This window comes from Sorghum bicolor, chromosome 8 (genome assembly GCF_000003195.3).
Source record: "Sorghum bicolor cultivar BTx623 chromosome 8, Sorghum_bicolor_NCBIv3, whole genome shotgun sequence".
Lineage (NCBI taxonomy): Eukaryota > Viridiplantae > Streptophyta > Magnoliopsida > Poales > Poaceae > Sorghum > Sorghum bicolor.
In genome coordinates this window covers 55537829-55559472 of record NC_012877.2, presented here as the reverse complement: position 1 = coordinate 55559472, position 21644 = coordinate 55537829, and the positions used below count along the sequence as shown (strand labels likewise).

General features: G+C 40.7%; 2 protein-coding genes and 1 non-coding gene across 4 annotated transcripts; 2 read left to right on the top strand and 1 right to left on the bottom strand.

Moving 5' to 3' along the window:
- On the top strand, positions 5032 to 7792 carry LOC8068839 (eukaryotic translation initiation factor 5B). Its single transcript, XM_002443314.2, has 7 exons — positions 5032 to 5182; positions 5301 to 5815; positions 6094 to 6667; positions 6772 to 6872; positions 6960 to 7040; positions 7138 to 7265; positions 7371 to 7792. The coding sequence occupies exons 2-7, from the start codon at positions 5312 to 5314 to the stop codon at positions 7495 to 7497; spliced, it is 1515 nt and encodes a 504-aa protein (XP_002443359.1). The 5' UTR covers positions 5032 to 5182; positions 5301 to 5311; the 3' UTR covers positions 7498 to 7792.
- On the bottom strand, positions 13184 to 13255 carry TRNAP-AGG. Its single transcript has one exon. It is a non-coding gene; the product is annotated as a tRNA-Pro (tRNA).
- LOC110429872 (protein OS-9 homolog) lies at positions 16610 to 20459 on the top strand. Of its 2 annotated transcripts, XM_021446570.1 has the most exons (10): positions 16610 to 16769; positions 16935 to 17165; positions 17718 to 17940; positions 18287 to 18363; positions 18786 to 18986; positions 19099 to 19170; positions 19450 to 19565; positions 19656 to 19722; positions 19810 to 19916; positions 19991 to 20459. In XM_021446570.1, the coding sequence occupies exons 3-10, from the start codon at positions 17856 to 17858 to the stop codon at positions 20148 to 20150; spliced, it is 885 nt and encodes a 294-aa protein (XP_021302245.1). In that variant the 5' UTR covers positions 16610 to 16769; positions 16935 to 17165; positions 17718 to 17855; the 3' UTR covers positions 20151 to 20459. The 2 variants fall into 2 exon arrangements, with proteins under 2 accessions (XP_021302245.1, XP_021302244.1); XM_021446569.1 differs by lacking the exon at positions 16935 to 17165 and having other exon boundaries at positions 16611 to 16769.

Here is a 21644-nt window from a genome sequence, read left to right as displayed (position 1 = left end):
AACAATTCAGCATTAGCATCAGCACCTGCCAAAAAATCAGCCAACAGTGGACCCATGATAGGTTCTTTTTTGCCCTGCAAATTATCAATGGATAAGGATAATGGATAATAAACACATACAATTGCGCAAAATCTAGGATATGTTTGATTCTCTTGATGAGTATTGTATAGCCTTGTTGAGTTAGAAATGAGAGGGACACAGTCGTTTGGTTGCTGGGTGAGATTGACCTGATCTAGTGAGTTTTTGCTTGCTTCTGCAAGCAAGTGAATTTGGCTCGCTAGCGCTGGCATGGTAAGCTTGCGCAGGCTGCTGAGGTGAGGCAGTGTGTGCTAGTCCGAGAACCAAACTTGTCCAGCTTGAGTAGATCCTGCGAAAGGAATCGTGAAGCTTCGTAAGTGAGATCAATTTTAATCACTACAACATACATAAAGGATCTGTTTGGTTTTTCTTGCTAAATTTTAGTCATCTAAAACTATTTAGCTACTCTTGAATGACTAAAGGGACTACGCTATTTTAGTTTTTTTAATCAGTGTGTTTAGAAGTTTAACTACTAAAGTGATTAAAGTTCAACTGGCTAAATTTAACAAGGGGAATCAAACAGGCCCAAAGATGTGCGACAAACACAAACTACACAAATAGCTGATTATATTTCCTTGTATGGAAGACACAAGTCTTCAACATATAAAAGAACTCTTCAACAAATTTGTTGAGGTCCAGAAAAGGATAAGATGTCAACTGAAGTTAGCACAACAGAAGTTGAAAGAATCTGAGCCTTTTTCTGAGCCTTGAGTGTGATTCTGACTAACACTAAAACCGAATAAGCAAATTCTTCTTCTTCTCCTCTCTCTCTCTCTCTCTCTCTCTCTCTCTCTCTCTCTCTCTTGTGAAACACAGTTAAGTAAGAAACTATTCAGTTAGATACCCTGCCCATCACTGCAAATATGGTTATAATTGAATCCAAGTTTAGATACCAAGCCACCACAAATATTCTCTGTATAGCATTCCTGACCTTTTTCATACTGAATTATGAGAGTAGAACGGTTAATGTGCATATACTCTACTACCCATTGGGGTTAGCATAATAAGAATTTATTGGAGCATGTACATCCGGATTGGATTAAAACTCGTAGTGCTTGGTTTAGGAAATCAACTCATTCTAGACAGAATGCAACTTGTGAGGAATGAGGTGGTGATAGATCGACACATTCTATTCCACAAAACAAACAAAAAAGTAGAGTGAGATGATAATGGATCACTTCATTCTACAAACCAAACACTCCCTAAATGATTATTTGGTTGCACTCCAATCAACGTCAATCTACATGGTTTGGAAGGAGTTGGAATTGAAAAATTACCAAGCCAACATAGATTGAGATAGACTAGAGTGTAACCAAACAAACAATAATAAATAAAATAACGAGACTTGCTAAAACTTATGTGCTTGAATTTTAGCTTTCTTTCGAACGATGGTTATTGTATATATTTATATTAAAATTGCAGTTTTAGTTAGTTGCAATTTATGTAGGCATAATCTGCAATTTTTGGTCCTGAGAATAAGAAAAAGTCGTTAGACAAAACTCTAAACCCAACAAAATCTAATTTGTATTGGCGCAAAGACAATCATAATTATTAACAATTATTTATATAGTTATACAAGCACACAATTTTGATATATTATTGATAAAAAATATAAATAACAAATTATAAAAGTAACAATTCTCGTATACTTAGTTGGTACAAGAGTATTGCATGCCTGAAATCATCTTTAAATGTAGGCACCTACATATAAAATATAGGAGAAGTGTAAAAAAAAAGTGTACTATTATGGATTATGCTATCCTTTTGTTCTAAACACCCAATTCAATGCATCAAACTTTTCGCTTTGTGTGGTTAGAGCATCACCAAGACTAAGTAAATTTATATTCTAAATTACAAGATTTAGCCATTGTGTAAAATAAAAAATTCACTCAAAATATAGAGTTTCACAATATCCTGTGAATAGGATAGCCAGTGAAGACGACATGTATCTATGACAAGCGAAAGTTTAGGGATAGCAAACTTGCTATTTTGGCAAACCAGATAAGACACATGTTGGACTTTAATTTTTGCTTTAAAAATATAAAAATAGCCTAGAGAAACTCCAAGAGCTTGGCTAAAATTAGTAGTCAAATTCTATTGTTTAGCCATTTTATAAAATAGATAACTTATTAAAAAAGAAGAGGTCCACAACAGCCTTGCTATCAGATAGCTAGTGCCAGTGATTAACTATATATGGCTACCGAAAATCAAGGCGTAACCAACTTTCTATTTTACAAAATCAAATAGCACATTGGTTGGAGCCTATTTTTCTCATATACAAGTTCTAAAATAGCCTCTACAATAGTAATAACCAAACTGTTGGAGTTACTCTACATGTATAACATATGTGTTGGAGTTACTCTTAGGATTACAACGTACAAAGATGCTATCCTACAAAGTTTACATTAAAAGCTTCAAGGCTCCGTGTGGCAAATAAACTTATAAACCTACCCGATTTCCTCAACTCATCAAAAAATAAAAAAAATCCAAATCAATTCATTCATTCCATAGATTGGTCATCAATAATCATATTCTAGTTCATTTGGTTTCACTGTATTTTCCCCCTCCATTGCAATTATTTTCTACTGTATTTCAGAAATCCAAACTCAGAAACAGATAGCAACTAATCATCACCACTGATCATTTGCTATTTTTTGCCCCTGCTATTTTCTCACCAGAAGCCTCACTGCTGGCTACCATTGCTGCCACTTTTCCCGGGAAAATGCAGCCAGCCAATCCCCTCCTTTCCCTCACATTCAAATAAATCATTAACCAAACAAACAGAATTAATTAATATAAACCAATTATTAATTGACCACGTCTCCTATTTACACCCGACCCTAATCAAACTCCAACCTCCATTTCTCCCCCTCTCTCCTTCGCCATGACGCCGCCGTCGCCGCCGCCGCCGCTGTTCCTCGCCTGCATTCTCCTCACCCTCCTCCTCGCCGCCGCGGTGGCGCCACCGGCGGTCGCCGTCTGCGTTCCGAAGGGTCACAGCAAGCCAGGGGCGCCGGCCAAGGCGAAGGCGAAGGCGAAGCCCAAGCCGAAGCCGGCGCCGCCGAAGCCGACGGCGATCCCGATCGCGCCTGGCGCCGACATCGTGCGGAGCCTGTGCGTGAAGACGGACTACCCTGACCTGTGCACGTCGGCCATCACGAAGCAGCCGCAGCCGCAGCTGCCCGCCGGGAAGCGGCTGGACGGCGCCGGCGTGCTGCGGCTGGCCATGTCCGCCGTGCGCGCCAAGGCCGCCGAGGCCAAGGCCGCGGCGGGCGCGCTCGCGAAGGACCCCAAGACGCAGCCGCTGGCGCGCAACCCGCTGCAGGACTGCGTCGAGTCCTTCGACGACATCGCCTACAGCCTCGACCAGGCCCAGAAGGCGCTCGCCGGCGGCGACCGCGACACCACGGGCACCATGCTCGACACCGTGCGCACCGACGTCGACACCTGCGACCAGGGGTTCGAGGAGCGCAAGCAGCTCACGCCGGTCATGTCCAAGCACGACGCCGAGCTCGCCAAGCTCTCCAGCAACTGCCTCGCCATCGCCACCGCCGCCGGCTTGCGCTAGATCGACCGGCCGGCCACACATATCTATCGTCCGGTCATCTCCATAGCTGTGCATGTGCTAGCTAGCTGCTAGGCAACAACAACAACAACAATATATACCGCCGCCACATTATAATTAATTAACTCTCCACACATCAGAGAAGCTTCAGTGATGCAACAAACTTGTGTATCCATGGATATCCAGGAAGAAGATGTAGTTAGTGTGCAAGCGTTCTGGTTGTAATGTTGCAGTGCCTTGTTTTTCTTGATTTCGTTTTCTTTTTTTTCATTCCTCCTCTTCATTCCTTCAACCATCACGAAGAACTGATTGTTGACTGACGGCAACATGGATAGAAAACTTGATCATGTTTAGACCAACTGCGTAAAACTTAGATCTAAGAATAATACTTCTCCAAATAGGAATCATTCCCCCAAGAGATCCTGCATGCATGGATATATGCAACTCTAGAGGAGTGAAAAATTTGTTGACATCATGGTTGTCCTAAATATTTTTAGAACTTAAGAAGTTGTAGTTAACAAATCAAGCATCTAAATTAAATTCTAATTACAGTGAAACCTTCAAACAAAATCTCACTTGAGTATATTTTGACAATATTTCGTTATTGAACATTCTTATCATAGAGATAGAGCATTTTCTTTCTATTAAGCAAGGCAATATTCTAGTGTAGCATCAATAGAAACAATGTTCTGTCATCATCGCAAGAAAAATGCTCTAAATTTAGGACAATAATACTGTAAATTTTAGAAAATAAAATTCTACGTTCAAGTGAACTAGTCATGTCTAGTTGTAAAAAAAGAGAACATCAAATAGGTACCATCAAAACAATTGAAATATCCATCGATCACCACACATGAGTACTACATGAACAAGCTAAAATACAACATGGATATTTCAATGTGTATTGTGTGAACAGTTCAAAACACATCATGGTTGTGGTCTTCTGGAACATCATATTTACTGAATTAACAACCCAAAATACACTAGAGAATATCTCATTGGTACTATACACCATTGCAAAATACAATATATATGAAACATGAATACTTTGAAAAATCTAGAATGCATCATAGAACATCTCAAAATATTATGATAACAATCTAGAATGCACTCTTCTACTCTTATAATATAAATTTTGGTCAAACTTAGAAAAGTTTGACCCTCCAAGATTCTTAGAATGATCTACAATTTGGGATGGAGGTAGTAACTAATTAACTTTTTGAATAGCTTATTGAAAGTTCATTTTCTCTATAAATATCTCTCCTTTCATTACATGTCAGCTTCTTAACTGTTTATTGGAAAAAAAAATCTTATGTGTTAAGAAAGTGCAATGGCTGTTTATGAAATTTCTATAATCACAGGTATTAAAGTCAAAATGCACTGAAAATTACATTCTGCCCCCTCCGTCACCGTCCCCAACTCCGCCGTACGAATCCAAACGCCCCTCTTCTCGGACCTCCTCCACCGGCGTCGGCGGCAGAGGCCACGTAGCCCTCGTCGGAGCGTCTCGGGCCCTTCCGTGCCCCCTACTCGTCTCAGGTTCGTCTCTTTCCAATTCCGGGTTCCATTCTACACGCTCTGCAGTATTTTCCTTCGACGAATTTGATTGCAAGGCCAACGAACTCGCGGTCTCTCTCCCCTTTCCCCTCGCGTCCAGATTCCGGTCAGATGGAAGGCGGCGAGGGCTCCGGATTCGACGCGGCACACATGAAGAGGCGGCGGAGCAGCGCGGGGAGGCGGCCGAGGCCGGAGGGCGGCGGCCCTGCCGCGGAGCAGCGGGACAACAACGCCTCCCCTCCGTCGCCGTCGGCGTCGTCCAGGACCGGCCCGAGGAAGCTGCTGGTGACTTCGGACGAGAACGCCACCGGCCCCGACGGGGGCAACCGTAGTAGGCGTGAGTTCCTGCTGAACGCTCCGTCGCCGGAGCGTGCGACCAAGGGCAGCATCCGGCTGCGTTCCGAGGCCGCGGCCGGTGGCTCAAGGAAGAGCGAGGGTAGCGGCCATGGTGCGCATGCCCCTGAGGGGAACCGTGGTTCGTCGCCGGCCGGCGAGAAGCTGGGGAAGGTGAAGCTCAAGATTCGTAACGTGTTACCGAAACCGAACCCTGATACGTCGCCTTCGAAGCCTCCACGGCCTGTAGATTCGCGGCACCAGCAAAAGCATGGCCATCTGGTGAGTGCTTCGAATTGTGTTTTCATCTTGTATTGTGCTTGCATTTGCACCAAATCGCCACATAATTTAGTTCTTGGAGAGGACTAGCCACCTTTTTTGAAATCAAATGGAAAACTAGCTGATTTTGCTAACACAAAGACAGACTTGCAGATATTTGTCTCAACATTCTATCTAGGCTTATAGCAAGAATATGTGTCCTTTGCAAATATCTTACTTTGTTTAATTCAAGATTGCTATACACAATTGGCAACTGATTCGAAAGGGTGAACTGCTTGCAGAACGAAGGCGCAAAAGATTCTGACAGGTCAACTTCTTCACGAGACAAGAAAGCCCGAAAGGAGAGGTCAATTGAAGAAACAATGGTGCAGGAGCAAGCAGGCAAAGTTCAGAGAGAACCTTCTTCAGATCCTGTCCGGAAGAGCAGAAGGCTTGCTAAGAAATCTGTGGACAATGAATTTGATGAGGACTATGATACAAGCAATCTTGGAACTCCTGAAGATTGGGATGGTACTCGTGAGCCTAAGAGCAAAGGAAATAACTCTAAGAAGAGTGCCTCGAAGAAAGGGAAAAATAGGAGCAAGGTGTATGGGGCTGATAATGATTTTGTTACTTCCCGGTCTGGCAAGAAAAGATCTAGAGAATCAGCTGATGATGATAATACTGAAGAAGAACCAACCTCAGACAGTGAGCCTGACGTCGAAGACACCGAACAAAAAACAGCGATTGAGTCACCTGTCAATGTTAGAAGTGAACCTCTCACAACACGTCGCCGTGCCCTTCAATCATGGATGGATGGCAGCAGCAGCAGTACTGTTGAGTTCCCTGATGGTCTACCTCCAGCTCCTTCAAGAAGTACATACTATCCTTTGCCGTTGTTTTGTGCAGTTCAATTTGATTAAAACATCAAACTTTGTCATTCTACTAAATGCATTTGAAACATATTTCTGTTGGACCAGGCAAGAAGGACAAGCTTTCTGAAGAGGAAATGCTTGCAAAGAAAGCTGAAGCTGCTCAGCGACGCAGGATGCAAGTGGAAAAGGCCACTAAAGAAAGTGAGGTAGGAGAAAAATCTTTTATCTCCTTCTCAATCAATATTGACATGTTTCGCTTCCCATGAGTCATCAGCTATGTTTGATCTCTGCAGGCGGAAGCTATAAGGAAAATATTGGGCATGGACTCTGACAAGAAGAAAGAAGAGAGGAAGCAAAAGGAGCGAGAAGAGAAGGTTCGATGCATCATTTGGTCTTGCCCTGTTGTGCCCATTGGTGTTCTATCAATACTAGCAGTAGCACCTTGCTGAGCAAATCATTTTCTTAATACAGGAGCGAGCTACCAGAGCACAAAACATTGCAGCAAACTCGGTCCGCTGGGTCATGGGGCCCACCGGAACCGTTATTTCATTTCCACATGCAGTAGGCCTCCCCAGCATCTTCAACTCCAAGCCTCACAGGTCATCCTCACATCCCACATCCTTTGCATGGTTGTCCCCCAAAATTGTGCTGAAGCCATGACTTTACGGCATCTCATCTACTAATTTCTTTGTGGCAACGAGCAGCTACCCTCCTCCTCGGGAGAAATGTGCTGGGCCATCGTGCACGAATGACTACAAGTACAGGCACTCCAAGCTGAACCTCCCCCTCTGCAGCCTCAAATGCTACAAGGCCGTCCAAGGAAATGCTTGATAGGATTCCGGAAACATGATGGTGTGAGTTTGTGTCGTTGTCATTGGCATCTACGGCTGGAAATAAGGCATGATGGTTCACCATGATGATGTGCATTTGCACTTTGAGTTCTAAAGGATGCAATAAGGGTCTGCCTGCAAATGTATAGAAATGGATATCTACATGTAGATTTGTGGGTAGAGATGTAGAAGATCTTTTTACTGAATCCGTGATTAGAGATACCGGATGTTATTGTTATCCCACAATGCGTGTTCTGTTCTTAGTTCTTTTGAAAAAATAAGGATGGTTTGTTGTAGATACTGGACTTACGTTCATATATATATATATATATATATATATATATATATATATATATATATATATATATATATATATATATATATATATATAGGTAGTGTGTCCGTGCGTTGCTACGGGATAACTAATATTTTATATTAAAAACACACGGATCACATGATAAGATAACAATAATATAAAAATTAGATATTAATATTAAAGTGATATTTAATCTAAAAAACAAAATTCATAAAATTTATATAATCATAGAGAGCACAACATCATAGGCTTACAAACTCTATTGTATATACCTTTACGTAATATGGTCAGTCACCATGCACACCTCTAGAAAAGGCATGTGAACGATAGGCAACATGATTCCTATGTGTTACAATGGGAAAAGATATTCACCGGGTAACATATATGTTACAATGGGAAAAGATATCCACCAGTCTCATAATGCCTCATAATGCCATGCAATGCACTCATGTTGTCTTTTACCAGGATGCTTGATCTTCAAGTTTCAGTAACATCGCAAATCTTCTAGCTACAGTTTCATCCAAAGAGTTTTTCAACCAGAGAGAGAAGCTTTATTAGCTAGCTATCAACGAATTACAATCGGCATGATGTAAGGACGAAGCACATGCAGACACTTGTCCTCACCAAGTCACATAATGTTTACAACGTCTAGCTAAAGAAACTAAAGTATTTGACACTTAATTGCATAATTTCTTTACTTGGGAACACTTCCGATCACTCCTTAAGAATCATTTAACCGATGCATCCATCGAGGACGACGACAAACAGAGGTACTACCTATTGGTCTCAGGTTTTCCCTGAGGAATCAAGTTGTCCCTCCATATCCTTGTACTTCTCACATCACCAATTTTGTACAGCACACCATGTTTATCTCCAAGCCATATCCAATTCATCTCCATGTTTGGTATCTTTCAGCTGCTGGAACATTAACAAGTTACATGAGAGAAATATTTAGCTTTCAAAAGATGCGCACATAGACTATATGGGAAGGCCACCAGCCTCTGTGCTTGTCTAGCAAGTAAAGCGTGATTGAAAAGTCTTAAATCCTTGAAACCCAAAGCTCCAGAGCTCTTAGGAAGTATGATTTGTTCCCATGGTATTGATTGGATCTCCTACTTGCCATTTTTAGCTCCCCACCAAAAGACAATGCTCTTCATCAGGTCATCGCACAAGGTCAATGGAAGTTTGAACACGATCATGACATATGTAGGGAGAGCTTGTGCAACAGATTTGAAACAAGACATGCTAAAATTCATTCGAAGAGTTGTAAAATGACCTATAAGCATCATATATGTTACTCTTTTTATCAAAAACCAATTCCTCTACAAATGCTAAGGAAATGTATGATCTATAACAAATACTAACAAAATTAATGCCGAGAAATACTAAAATACTTCTATAATTTCAATGGTGCCTTATAAGGTCCAACACGGGTCACTAACATGCTAACTAGTCTGGATTTAATATTTAGATCAAATATACAATAGAAAAGATCTAATTGTAAGAAGAGAGAGGGTTTACCTTAAGAGGACAAATATATAGTGACCCATAATTTAGTATTGCAGCGATATCTTAATATTAATCTTGAAATGTAATTAGGAAGAGATTTTACTCTTGAAAAAATAATGGAGTGCACATGGAGGAAGAAACAAATTGCCAAGGTTGCCAAGATCAAGCCGAGACCTTTGGATTAGGAGGTGTGCAGCGTCTTGAAACCATGGCACAAATCACCATTGAAGATGGCATCACGGTTTCAGATGCTATTTCCATATTAGTGCTGCACCTGAAAAAACAAAAGTACAAAATTGAATTAACTAAATCAGCAAGAGTGCAGTTAACCAAGTACTGTTTAATTCGATGCATTCTGAAAGAGTAATTATTTAGGAACAAAAGTCATATATAATTTTAAAATTATAAAAAGTGTAATCAGCTACAAAGTGAATAAACCATGTGGATTTACTGCATACTCGCGTCGTTCAAGCCATCTGTGTGGCTGTTTCTTGGTTAAATTCTTTTGAGAATATAAGCATGTTGCTTTTTAGTACAAAACATGAGGCTAAATCTTATCTGGAAAAAACAGTAGTATTGCTCCAATACCTGCACTATTGCAGCTGCTAGTGTCAAGCATAGTATTGCAAGTATACCTGCTTGACCTCAGCTTAATTTTCTTTGGTTTAATATCCACTCATGTCTGTGGCTGGAATGCAAATATAGTTGAATCCAAAACTTAATAAGCAGAGCAAACAAAAATTAATATAAAAACTATAGCCAACTGACCTCTCATCTTGTTAGGGAATCGAGGAGATAAATCCTTAGGGTGCTGCATGTACTTGGATCAAGCTTACTTAGAGTACTCCAGTAAATTTAAGCAGATAAAAAGGGATGGAGAAATTGGAAATGATAACAGAACCATCACTTGGAATGAATATTAAATAGGCATGTATTGTTAAAGATATACGAGAGAACTTGTATTATGTTAACTGATACTGTCTTAATAGAATCAATAAGTGATATGTATTCACATATAGAGAAAAAAACGCCAATACAGAAACATAAGATTCCATGAGCCAAATATTTTCCATGCATAAACAATGAAAGAAAGGAGAAGCTAATTTCACAATGGGTTTCCACATATCTTAGCGATCAAAGACTCATACACTTTGTACTTAACAAACTAATCCTAAAAAGTAGCCGAATAATACTACAACGTTGCAAGCACTAACTAATAAGGTTATGTACTGCTTTGAAATCAGGATAGCATCATCATCATCGCTGAAAAATCTAGCACGAGTTCAAGCTGCTTTTTATCTATGCTTTTTATGATCTCTACATTGTCAAATCATAGAAAATAAAACAATATCAAACTGGCTTATATATATATAATGTTTTTTTTTGAATGGAGCTGTCAATTGCTGAAGTTGGACAGGGCAGGTAGAAATGAAACCATCGTAATGCAGACAACTTCAGTAATTGACAACTCCATTAAAAAAAACATTAGGTATATGGTCATAAAATACTACCTTCTAATCTAGTAGTAGACACTAAAATATTGAAAAGCGACACTTTATAGAATCCAGTAAATTTTCTACCAAATAAGAATAAACTTTCACTGACACCCAAAACAGAGTAGAATGAAAAGATCATTATGCAAAAACCACCACCGTCACTCCAAACTCTAGCTAGACAACAAATTACAAGATTAGCTTTTGAATTACCTAAATATCTCTGAGCACCTGGATGCATTTATTGACCATCAGAGTGAGGATGTTGAGCACAGCTGAGCGCTGCAGGAATGTGTTCTACATAATTATGGAGTAGAATCAGACAAAAGCTCACAACGAAATCTGAACAAAAGGTATTTAAACTGCAATTATTTTAACCATAAAAATCTAGCTAAGTCCAATACGATGGATGAGTAACAAAAGATATGACCACGACTTTTACACGAATCATTTGGTCAATTGGCCTCTGTCACCACTGTTCAGATCAATGATAGAGACATGACTATGAATTTTACATGAAATATTTTTTATAGACCTATTAAAATTGAGCAGGCATATTAGGGTGATATGATTTATTTTTTATGCACTATGAGGAATGCATGGACAACCCAAAATCTTTAATCAAACAAATAAGGAAATCTTTAGAGTTTCGAGGCAAGTGTTTGGATAAGAGAGAACTTTTTCATTTCAAGATAAACTGAATAGATTAGAAAAAACATACCATTCAATTAGCCAGTAGATAGCACAAAATAGTATGAGGAAACACATCAAATGGCTTTACAATAATGGAGTAAAGCAACATAGCATGACAGTCCTAATTCATAAACACACTGTATTATGGAAAAACTTGTTCTGATGGAAATACTTGAATGATTTAATTTTGCACTGAGCTTTTCAGTCTTCTCATTTCGCAACTCAGTTTTTGCACCTGCGGTGGGTTCTCTGACACTTGTTTGGTGTCCAGTTAGATGACATCGATGTAAACTGAGAGGAAAGAGGGGAAGCTTCTGGATTATAGGCACTACGGTAACATGATCTATTTTAATTGTTAGATCTGTTGGCACTGAAATTTTTGTATATTTATCTTTTAATTACAAAGGGTGTAGTATTTTCTTTCAAGAGTTAAAAGTTTTCGCTTTAAATGGACCAGGATGCTTATAAGTTGATGTCAAGTTTTAGTTGAATCACAGAACATGATGCAGTGTTCATCCATAAGATATCTTAAGCAGGATAATATTACATCAGCAGCACTCGGAGTTCACCTGACACTATTTCCCCTTTGACTCCCCTATTGCCTTCAACTTCACCATCATCACCAGATTCACGAGTGAGCGCAGGAGAGGAGGAGATTGATGAATGAGGCAAAGGGGAGCCGAAAGGAACTTACCTATGTCATGGAACACATTTTCTGCCCCTGTGGATCTCGCGGATTCAACAGGCATATCACAAATTTGTTGCCCTCCAATCCTTTGTACCAGATCTTGCATCGATGAGTGGCGGCGGGGCTTCGCACCTGGGTCTCCCACATCTGGCCATCGCCGACATCTCACATGGCTACAGTAGGTCTATCAATATGCAGGCGCCGTCCACAGTTGCATCTCAATCTCTACCGCTACCGTTTGATAGATCTCCGGCGAGCCATCGCGGATCTCGATCAGGTCGCTCTTCTTGATGTTGCCTTGGTCATTTGATGGCTCTAGCAGGCGACAGGCGGACAGGGTAAGTGCGGGGGCAGGGGGTGACAGGACGGGGGCTTAGGGACCGGCAATGGTGAGGGTGGGGCGTGGGCGCCGTACGGGGAAGGCGGAAGATATGGAGAGGTGTGCGACGTATGCTTGGATGGAAGGGAAAGGGAAAGGGAAAGCGAGGTGACAACGGCGTTGATTGAGGAACCCAGGAGCACCGTGATCTGCGGAGAGGAGGCGTCACGGTATCACATGGGCTCGCGGCGCGCGGGAAGGGCCCACCTAGCAGCGAGGAAATTGTCGCATCGCGGAGTCATGGGATCGCACAGGCAGACGGAAGAACCAAAACAAATGTCACACCAAAAATTGTCCACACTTTGTTCTTTTTAGTTGTAGGAGATAAAGAGCAGAATAGGTTTTTGTAAGTTACTTGTTCATCCCTCATAGAGCTCGATTAATCAAGATTCATATTATATGTAATAAAGATCAGAGTAGGTTTTTGTAAAGGAAACCATGCAATGCCTATTGCAGCAAATGAGGAAATAAAAAGAATAAAAAAAGAGTATATAGTATGGAGCAATTCTCGTTTTCAGCCGTTCATAGAGCTCAATGTTGGGAGGGGAAACCATGAAATGCCTATTGCCGCTGATGAGGAAATTAGAAAAAAAAATCAAAACAAATATGGGGGCATTCCGAGAATTGAACTCGGGACCTCTCGCACCCTAAGCGAGAATCATACCACTAGACCAAATGCCCTTTGATGATACTACGTTTTAATCAATTAGTACTAAACTTTATTGCTGGAATTAACCACAGCTGCATTTGAACCAAGTGACACTAGTCGAGCAAAAGACCCACACTGTTCCGGCTGTTCGTTTGAGAACATGGGACCGCCTAGCATGAGCTGGTGAGCCCTGTGGAGAAGCAAATTACTTTGGACCATAAGACTTCTAAATTCAATGCAAACATATTGGTACTCGACTTCAGTTTATGGTCTTGTTTAGATGTATGTATTGACTAATGGTACTCACAATGCAGACTCTATCATAGAGTCTAAAGTTATTTATTTCCTCGAATAATGTGGACTTAGAGTCTAAATAAGACTTCGAGTCTTATTTTTTCTACCTCTTTCTTCAATAATAAATATGCTGCCACATCAGCAACATACCATAAATAATATGCAATTAATTGTCTTGGACTCTATGATAGAGTCGTGCATTGTGAGTGCCCTAATTGTTACTGTGAGTCTACAACTACTACTGTCTTACTCCCTAACTTTTGAGTTGTTGAATCTGGAAATGTGAAAACCTTATCAATAGATTTGTCTTAAAAATACTTTCATAAAAGTATACATATACCACTTTTTGATAAATATTTTTTATAAAAATAAGGAGTCAAAGTTAGACTTTGAAGACCGTGTCGTTGTCCTAAACGACTTCTTTTATAGGTACGGAGGGAGTATATAATATAATGCACTCTAAAAATTTAAAGATAATAAAAAATACTGGAATGACACATGTACATATGATTTAAACCCAATTAATCAGTCTTTTTTTTTCTTAAATTAGTGTTTCTTCTTTAACAACTTTGGCAAATATGAGCATGGAAATAACATAGAATGCATTATATTTTACTCCAAAATTTATAAGTCACAAAACATTATATTTGAAACCGAAGGGAGTAGTTATGAGTCAACTAGCTAGTCGAAATCAGATAATTTGTGCTAACTTTTAGCTAACTACTCCCTCCATATCTAAATAGCTGACGTTTAGGACATGATTGTGGTAACCAAGGAGTGATTAATTAGGGCACTCACAATGCAAGACTCTATCACAGAGTCCAAGACACTTAATTACATATTATTTATGGTATTTTGCTGATGTGGCAGCATATTTATTGAAGAAATAGGTAGAAAAAATAAGACTCCAAGTCTTATTTAGACTCCAAGTCTACATTGTTCGAGGTAATAAATAACTTTAGACTCTATGATAGAGTCTGCATTGTGAGTGCCCTTAGAGGTTAGTTTTCCTTCTTTACCCCTAATAAATATGATTACAGCTGCTCTCTGTACAAGAAAGTTGACTAGTTCTATTGGTTAATAGGTGGTTGTTCCAGTGGCACGTCTTCAGTTCGAATCCTCCTCAGGCCCACTTTTTTCATTTTGCATGGTCAGGCTTGCCGATGGCAGTTTTGCATCTTTAGCGCCGGCAAAAACGCTTGCCTATGGCAGTTTTGTATCTTTAGCGCCGGCATTTTCGCTTCACACGATTCTGCATACTTAGTTTTGCAGTAGTTCTATTTTCTTTGGTGCCTGCGCGCTCGTCTGAAATAAGAAGAACGACACTAGAGCTGCGTGTACTCCAGGCCACTGGCTTTTTTATGTGTGTACTCCAGGCCACTGGCTTTTTTATGTGTCAACTTGCTTTCTCTCTTCTCCACGCCATTTGCTCCCTAGCCTGCTTGCTTGCTGAAATGCCTCCAGCACGGCAACGGACTCCGATGAGGCCGCGACGTCCTGCAACGAGCGTGCAGGCGAGTGAACGGCGAGAGCGTGGCGAGCTGGGAGCATGTGACGAGTGCGCGGCAAGCGGCGAGAGCGCGACGAGGCGCACGGCGAGCGGTGGGCGCGACAGCAGGCGAGCGAGACATCCGTGGTGCGCAGGAGCTATGGCGGCCGAGCCTGCAGATGAATGCAGATAGCGGCGAGCGAGCTTGCACACGGTGGCGCGCGCGGAGGCTGATGAATGCGGGCGCGAGCCGAGGCGAGCACGCGCGCCTTGAATGCGCGGCAGCGGAAGAGTCAGGCGGGGCAACGGATGGAATTGCCAGGGGCAGTCGCGGTATATATGTTCCTCCGCTCTCCAGAACGACAGCTTTTGGAAAAACAGCACTCTTGCCCAGAACGTCAGCTATTTAGATATTGAGGGAGTATTAACTAGTGCTAGCTAATCCAACCCTAAGTTACCTTCAAAACATTCATATCTATAGGAATTCCCTCCTTAGCATTTGTCTTCGTTCCTCATCAAAGAAACCAATTTTCTTTGACATGAGCCGACCCGTGCAATTTTGCGTTTTGTGATTCAAGGACACACAATCAAGCCAATCTGATGTGATTGGTGGAGTTGGATCCACCCAAGCTGTACACAAAGGTGTGCCTTGTTTAGTTTCCAAAAAAATTTAAGATTCTCCATCGCATCGAATCTTGCGGCACATGCATGGAGTATTGAATATAGATGAAAACAAAAACTAATTACACAGTTTGCCTGTAAATCGCGAGATAAATATTTTGAACTTAATTAGTCCTTGATTGGATAATATTTGTCAAATAAAAATAAAAGTGCTACACTGCTTAAAACCCCAAAATTTTGGGAGCTGAACAAGGCCTTAATACTCTCTTCGTCTATAAAGAATATCTTATAATTTAGCAAAGTTGAATTGTTGTAAGTTCGTATAAATTTATAGAAAATATTATCAAAATTTATGATATCAAATTAGTAAATTCAATTTGCTATGTAAGATGATATAGTTTTATAGCATATCTATTTGATGAATAAATACTAAACATATTGTAAATTCAGCTACACTTATAATAGTTTGTTTTTATAATAAAATTATATGGTATTTTTTATGACAAAGGGAATGAAGTCGTATACATATCCTCTCACAACTAGGGATGAAAATGAGAGACATATTTCTTGATACCGTTTATCTCTAAAGAGTTACAGCCCTATTTAAATAATTCATATATGAATTCGGATTTTGGCCTTGTTTAGTTCACCCTGAAAACCAAATTTTTTTTTTTTCAAAATTCTCCGTCACATAGAATCTTGTGGCACATGCATGGAGCATTGAATATAGATAAAAATAAAAACTAACTGTATAGTTTGTCTGTAAATCGCGAGACGAATCTTTTAAGCCTAGTTATTTCAAGATTGGATAATGTTTGTCAAATAAAATAAAAGTGCTACAGTATCGAAATCCAAAAAAAATTAGATCTAAACAAAGCCTTTAATATCTATATCATATTTTAATACTCAAAATTAGATTTATTCGATACATATATATGACATGGAGTATATAAATGCGTTCAATACTATCCGTAGGTGTTTTGACTATACAACACTCACACATGAAGACGTAAACTATGCATCGAAGACGTAAACTTGGCGGGAGCAATCAGAGCCAGCAGGGAGACGCCCAGACCAGAGACCACCACCGGCGACACGCTCGAGAATAGCGGCGGCGCAGGTCCCCCTCCATCTCCGTCGTGGTGAGCTTCCCTTCCCTCCCCTCCACCGCACCCCGGATCCTTACTTCCTTTCCCGCCGCCTGATCATACACCGCTACGCGCCTGCTCGCGTTCTGGAGAAAAACTCAACACTTTCGGTTTGCTTGGCCGTCCGGATCTGGGCTTCCCCTCGGCGCCGGCGCGCAGAGTTCTCGCGGCGGATCTCCTTCCCCCACTCGCGCTCAGGCTCGGTCCCTCAGCGCAGATCTCCTTTTCCCCCACTCGCGCTCAGGCTCGGTCCCAGGGATTGGATCTTCCGCGCGTCGGCGGCTCCCCCTCGGCGGCCTCCAGCGACGGAGGGGCAGTCCCAGGCTCGGCGGCGGCGTCGGCGGCTCCCCCTCCCGCCTCCGTCCTCCGCGCACCGGCCGGCGACCCTGCGTACGCACCTCCCTCTCCTCTCCCGCTTCTGCTGTACCGTGGGAGCCCGGCCAGCTGTCCAGGGTGGCCGGGCCTTGGCTCCGCCGGTGTTGAGCTCTATTTTTTGAAGCTTTGCAATGTGGATCTTCGTGTCTTATTCTTCTTAGACAATTTCCAGTGTGTGTGATGGAATTTAGCCTCTATCCTAGACCTGGGACTTACTCTGATGTGTGGAGGCTCTTTCACTTTATGACGTGTTATTAGAAGGTCTTATCAGATTGCTGTTGCTTTCCATTTCCATGTAGCTTAGGATACATTATATTTAGGAGTAAGCATCAGTGTACATGAGTACATCACACCAAGTGCTGTGGTATGGATGCCGCTTTAGATTGCCCCTTCACTATTCTCTTAGGATTAGATTACTGCATTGCTTTCGTTGTAATATATGTGCGTCTGAACTTCCATTTGTTTACTGAACTGTCAGCTATGACATTGTACTCTTTTGAGGTGTTATAAATGACTTAATATGGAATTGCCTGCTGATGCTAGCCTGTAAACACAATAACTTTGCAGGTCATTCTAGGTTCTGCGCACGCCCGCACTGATCTTCGGACTCTGGGGCTCAAATTCACCGTGAATACCCTGACGCTACGAGAAGTTGTCACGGTAGGGATCTCAAAGGGAGGTGCGAAGACCCAACTGCCGTCTCTGATGGGCTTCGCCGGCCGGGTATCCGCGCTGCTCTTCCTCCTGGTCGCTGGTGCTGTAGCAAATGACCAGGTCTTCACCACTTCAGGTGAGCGCCGTGGGGCTGCACTGGATCTCACCAGCACCATTGATTACCCCCCACCTTCCCACTCCCTCAAAAAAACACAATGAACCCACCACTTCGTCAATGTCTCTTGATGGCTTCTCTTGTCAAGTCAGAAATCCAAAGGCTGTAGGTCGATGTTGGCGGTAACTAGTGGCTAGTACCCATATACTATAAATTCTTGCCCAGATTTAGTGTGGTTCAAAAGACTTTGGCTTTAAATGCGCATATGGATCGAGGGCTGGTTTGATAGTCCTGCTTGCTCTTAGGTTTTCTTTTGTTCAACACTGATATGTGCTGGAAGTGAGCTTAACTGGGTGTTGATCGTCAGGTGTGACATTTGGGCGGAGTTCGCGTGAGCCAAGGTACCGCGTCGAATTCCATCCTGTTGATTCGCCGTTCCATCCAGTAAGATTTCTAATGGGTTTGCCCTTCCGATCCTTGTTTGTAACAAACCAAGAGCTTTCTTTTGTTCTTACTCAATTTCATTGCTGGTTATGTGTGGTCGACTGGTTGTATGGGTATTAAGTTCTAGTGAACTGTAATTGAAACTCCTTAAAGTTTACCGGCAATTTTCGAATGCTTGTATATATAAATATAAATCATTCTTGACTTTACCACAGTTGGTCATCACTGCGAAAGACAGTCGACTATAAATCAGGCAATGCAAACGTACCATGTCTATGCTACATCGTGTCAATTTCACGCTTTCAGGAAAAAACACATTTGAATTTTCCATTTTACAATTTTGCTCTGGAGATTACTGCTTGGCATATTTCAAACATGATCCCTTTTATTCTAACTAGAGATGATTATGGTGTATTCAACAGGAGAATGGTCAGGAATCCGTACCAATGGCTAATCATGAGGGGAAACGTTACAAGTGCTTTCTACCAGTTGAAGAAACTAAAACCATGAAGTCAATGCTCCCACAAAATGCAACTAATGTTATAGTAGAAAGTGAAAGGAGAATTAAGCCAAAGGAGCCAGATGAGTTACTTGAGGTTCTCAAGGATCAGTGTTTCTACAGGGTGAGCATATAATTCTTTCGTATGCATGGGCATGCACAGTGTATTTTCAGTCATATACATGTGTGCCTGGTAAGCAATGCCTAAAAAACTGATTATTATTTATTTTGCACAGCACGAAGGTTGGTGGTCGTATGAGTTCTGTTATCATGGGAAAATCAGACAGGTCCATGTAGACGATGAAAAGGTTAGAGTTTTTTCTCCTTGAATAAATTTGTTACATTTTTTGTTATTCTGTCTATCCATCACCTCAAACAAATCTCGGGATGTTCCAGTGCAAGAATTGCTAGCTTCAAATGGAGAAGCAAGTTCTGTACTTAGTTACAATGTGGAGAAAAGAATATACCTTGCCTTTGCTTTGAATAGTAGTAACTGTACCTTCAGTTTTGTTGGCATCACCACATGTGCAATCAAAAGTCGCTAGTGCTACAGCATTGCTGTGTAAACTGTGTTTCTTTTCTTGAAGGTTATCCAAGAATTTGTTCTAGGTGAATACGATGATGACGCGACTGCTGCATACCACGAAAATAGCACCTCTGAGTTAGCTAATGATGACAATCATGTGAAAGATATATCTAAGAGGTTCTGTACTGAACTCTCCTGAAAGTGGGAAGAGAAATAAATATCTCCCTCAGTCTTGAATGAATATATTCTGTTCCTGGTTTGTTTCAGGTATCATGTTCACTTGTATAAAAATGGGACTGTATGTGATCTCACAGATATTCCCCGGGAGACAGAGGTGAGAAAGAAAATATAAATCTACGAAGTAAAGCAACCATGCCAGTGCATTTGACTGTGCACACCCTGCCTTTGTTTTGTCCTACAGGTTAGATTTGTCTGCTCGGAGCCTACTGTACTGATTAGTTCAATCAAGGAGATCTCTTCCTGCAAATATGTTGTAACAATTCAAAGTCCCATGCTTTGCAAAAACCCGTAAGTGCTATCACTCCTAGTAATTTCTATCTCTGCAGTACCTAAAAGCTCACTTATCTTTGTTCTGCTTGCAGGTTGTTCCAGCAAGAGAAACGAACCCTCTCCATCCACTGCAATGAGTTGCCTGCTAAAGCAGAATCCAATGTGGTGGATGACTCGCTTCCAAAAGAAGCGCAGATATCCATCATCCCTGATCAGGATGGGCTACATGATTTTCCAGCTTATGCTACTTGATATGCCTCCAATAATCATGTCTGATGTAGAAAAGGCACAGTTTTGGAGGCGCAGTGGCAACTGAGCAACAAATGTATTAACTATTATCCCATGGATCCTACAGCAGAGGCTCCTTGTAAAGTAGGTTGAGACGATCATTTTGCAGTGCTAATTATATAGGATGATTATACGAGGGTAGAAAAGTTTCTCAGTATTAGTAAAGGAAACAAGTTTGAGACAGTAATATTTGCTTGAAATGTCTACAGTCTACAGCAAGAATAATGCAGCATTCTTGAAGTTGCCTTTTAATACCAATCAAGACAACTCAAATTGGAAGGATGACTTGAATTTTTTTAGCATCATCTTTGGCAAACAAATCCCAGGAAGCGTTTGCTCAAAAAAAAAAAAAAAAAACCAGGAAGCGTGGGCTTGAGTGCTCAGAAATCGAAAAGGCTCCTGTTCTTTTATTGTAGATCAAGCAACTCAGGCCCAAATAAAATAATTTGATGTTAGGATGTCTTGTATCTTGATAATTTGCTTTTTGTCAGCTATACTGTGTCATAGAAAGCCAAGAACCACACGCTTCATTGCTTGGAGAACACAGTCACGAACGTACCTCCTGGGAAATGATGTTTGGAAATTAGTACAAGTTCTTAGCTAATATAAGAACTACAGATTAAAATATGAATTATTATCTAGACATGTAACAAAAGTTATGTAAATAGAAAATTTAGAACGTAATCCATCAATTCTTAGAATATGTTAGAGTGACAACATCTATGATATAAAATGTGCATCTTATGAAAATATATTCTATGATAAATCTAATTATACTAATTTGATACCACAAATCTTAGTATTTTTTTAAGGAATTTGGTCAAAGTTTAAAAAGTTTGATTTAGGATAATTGTTGGAATTGATTCTTTTGCGGATGAAGGGATTATGGAATATCTATCTTTGACCTGAGTCTATCCGTAAGGTTGTGTGAATTAGACGGCAATCAGTCATTGGTCCACTTGTAGGTGTAGTGGACCCTCCGAGTGGGGCATAGAGGCATGTTCCACTTATACTCTCTCCATCTAAAAAAATATTTTTTGGGTTTAATTAGTCAAAGTCAAGTTATTATAAGTTTAAATAAAATTGTAGAAAAATCAATGAACATTTATGATATTAAATTAGCACCAACCAAGACTCGTCCTGGATACGTATGGCTAATTGTTGACTAGTTAATTTTAGACACAGTATATCTAAACATGGATCTAATTTGTAGGATATAATTCATTAGCTAGACTATACCCCCTCTATCTTTTTTTATCTGTCGTTCTTATTTTCCGAGGAGTCAAATGTACTCAACTATGATTATTTATATATATAAAAGTATTAATATTTATGATATATAATTAATGTCATCAAATAGATCGTTGAATCTATTTCCACAAATTTACTTAAATTTAATAAAGTTTGACCAACATGTTTTCCACGACAATAGACATTAAGAGACATATGGAGTAGTTG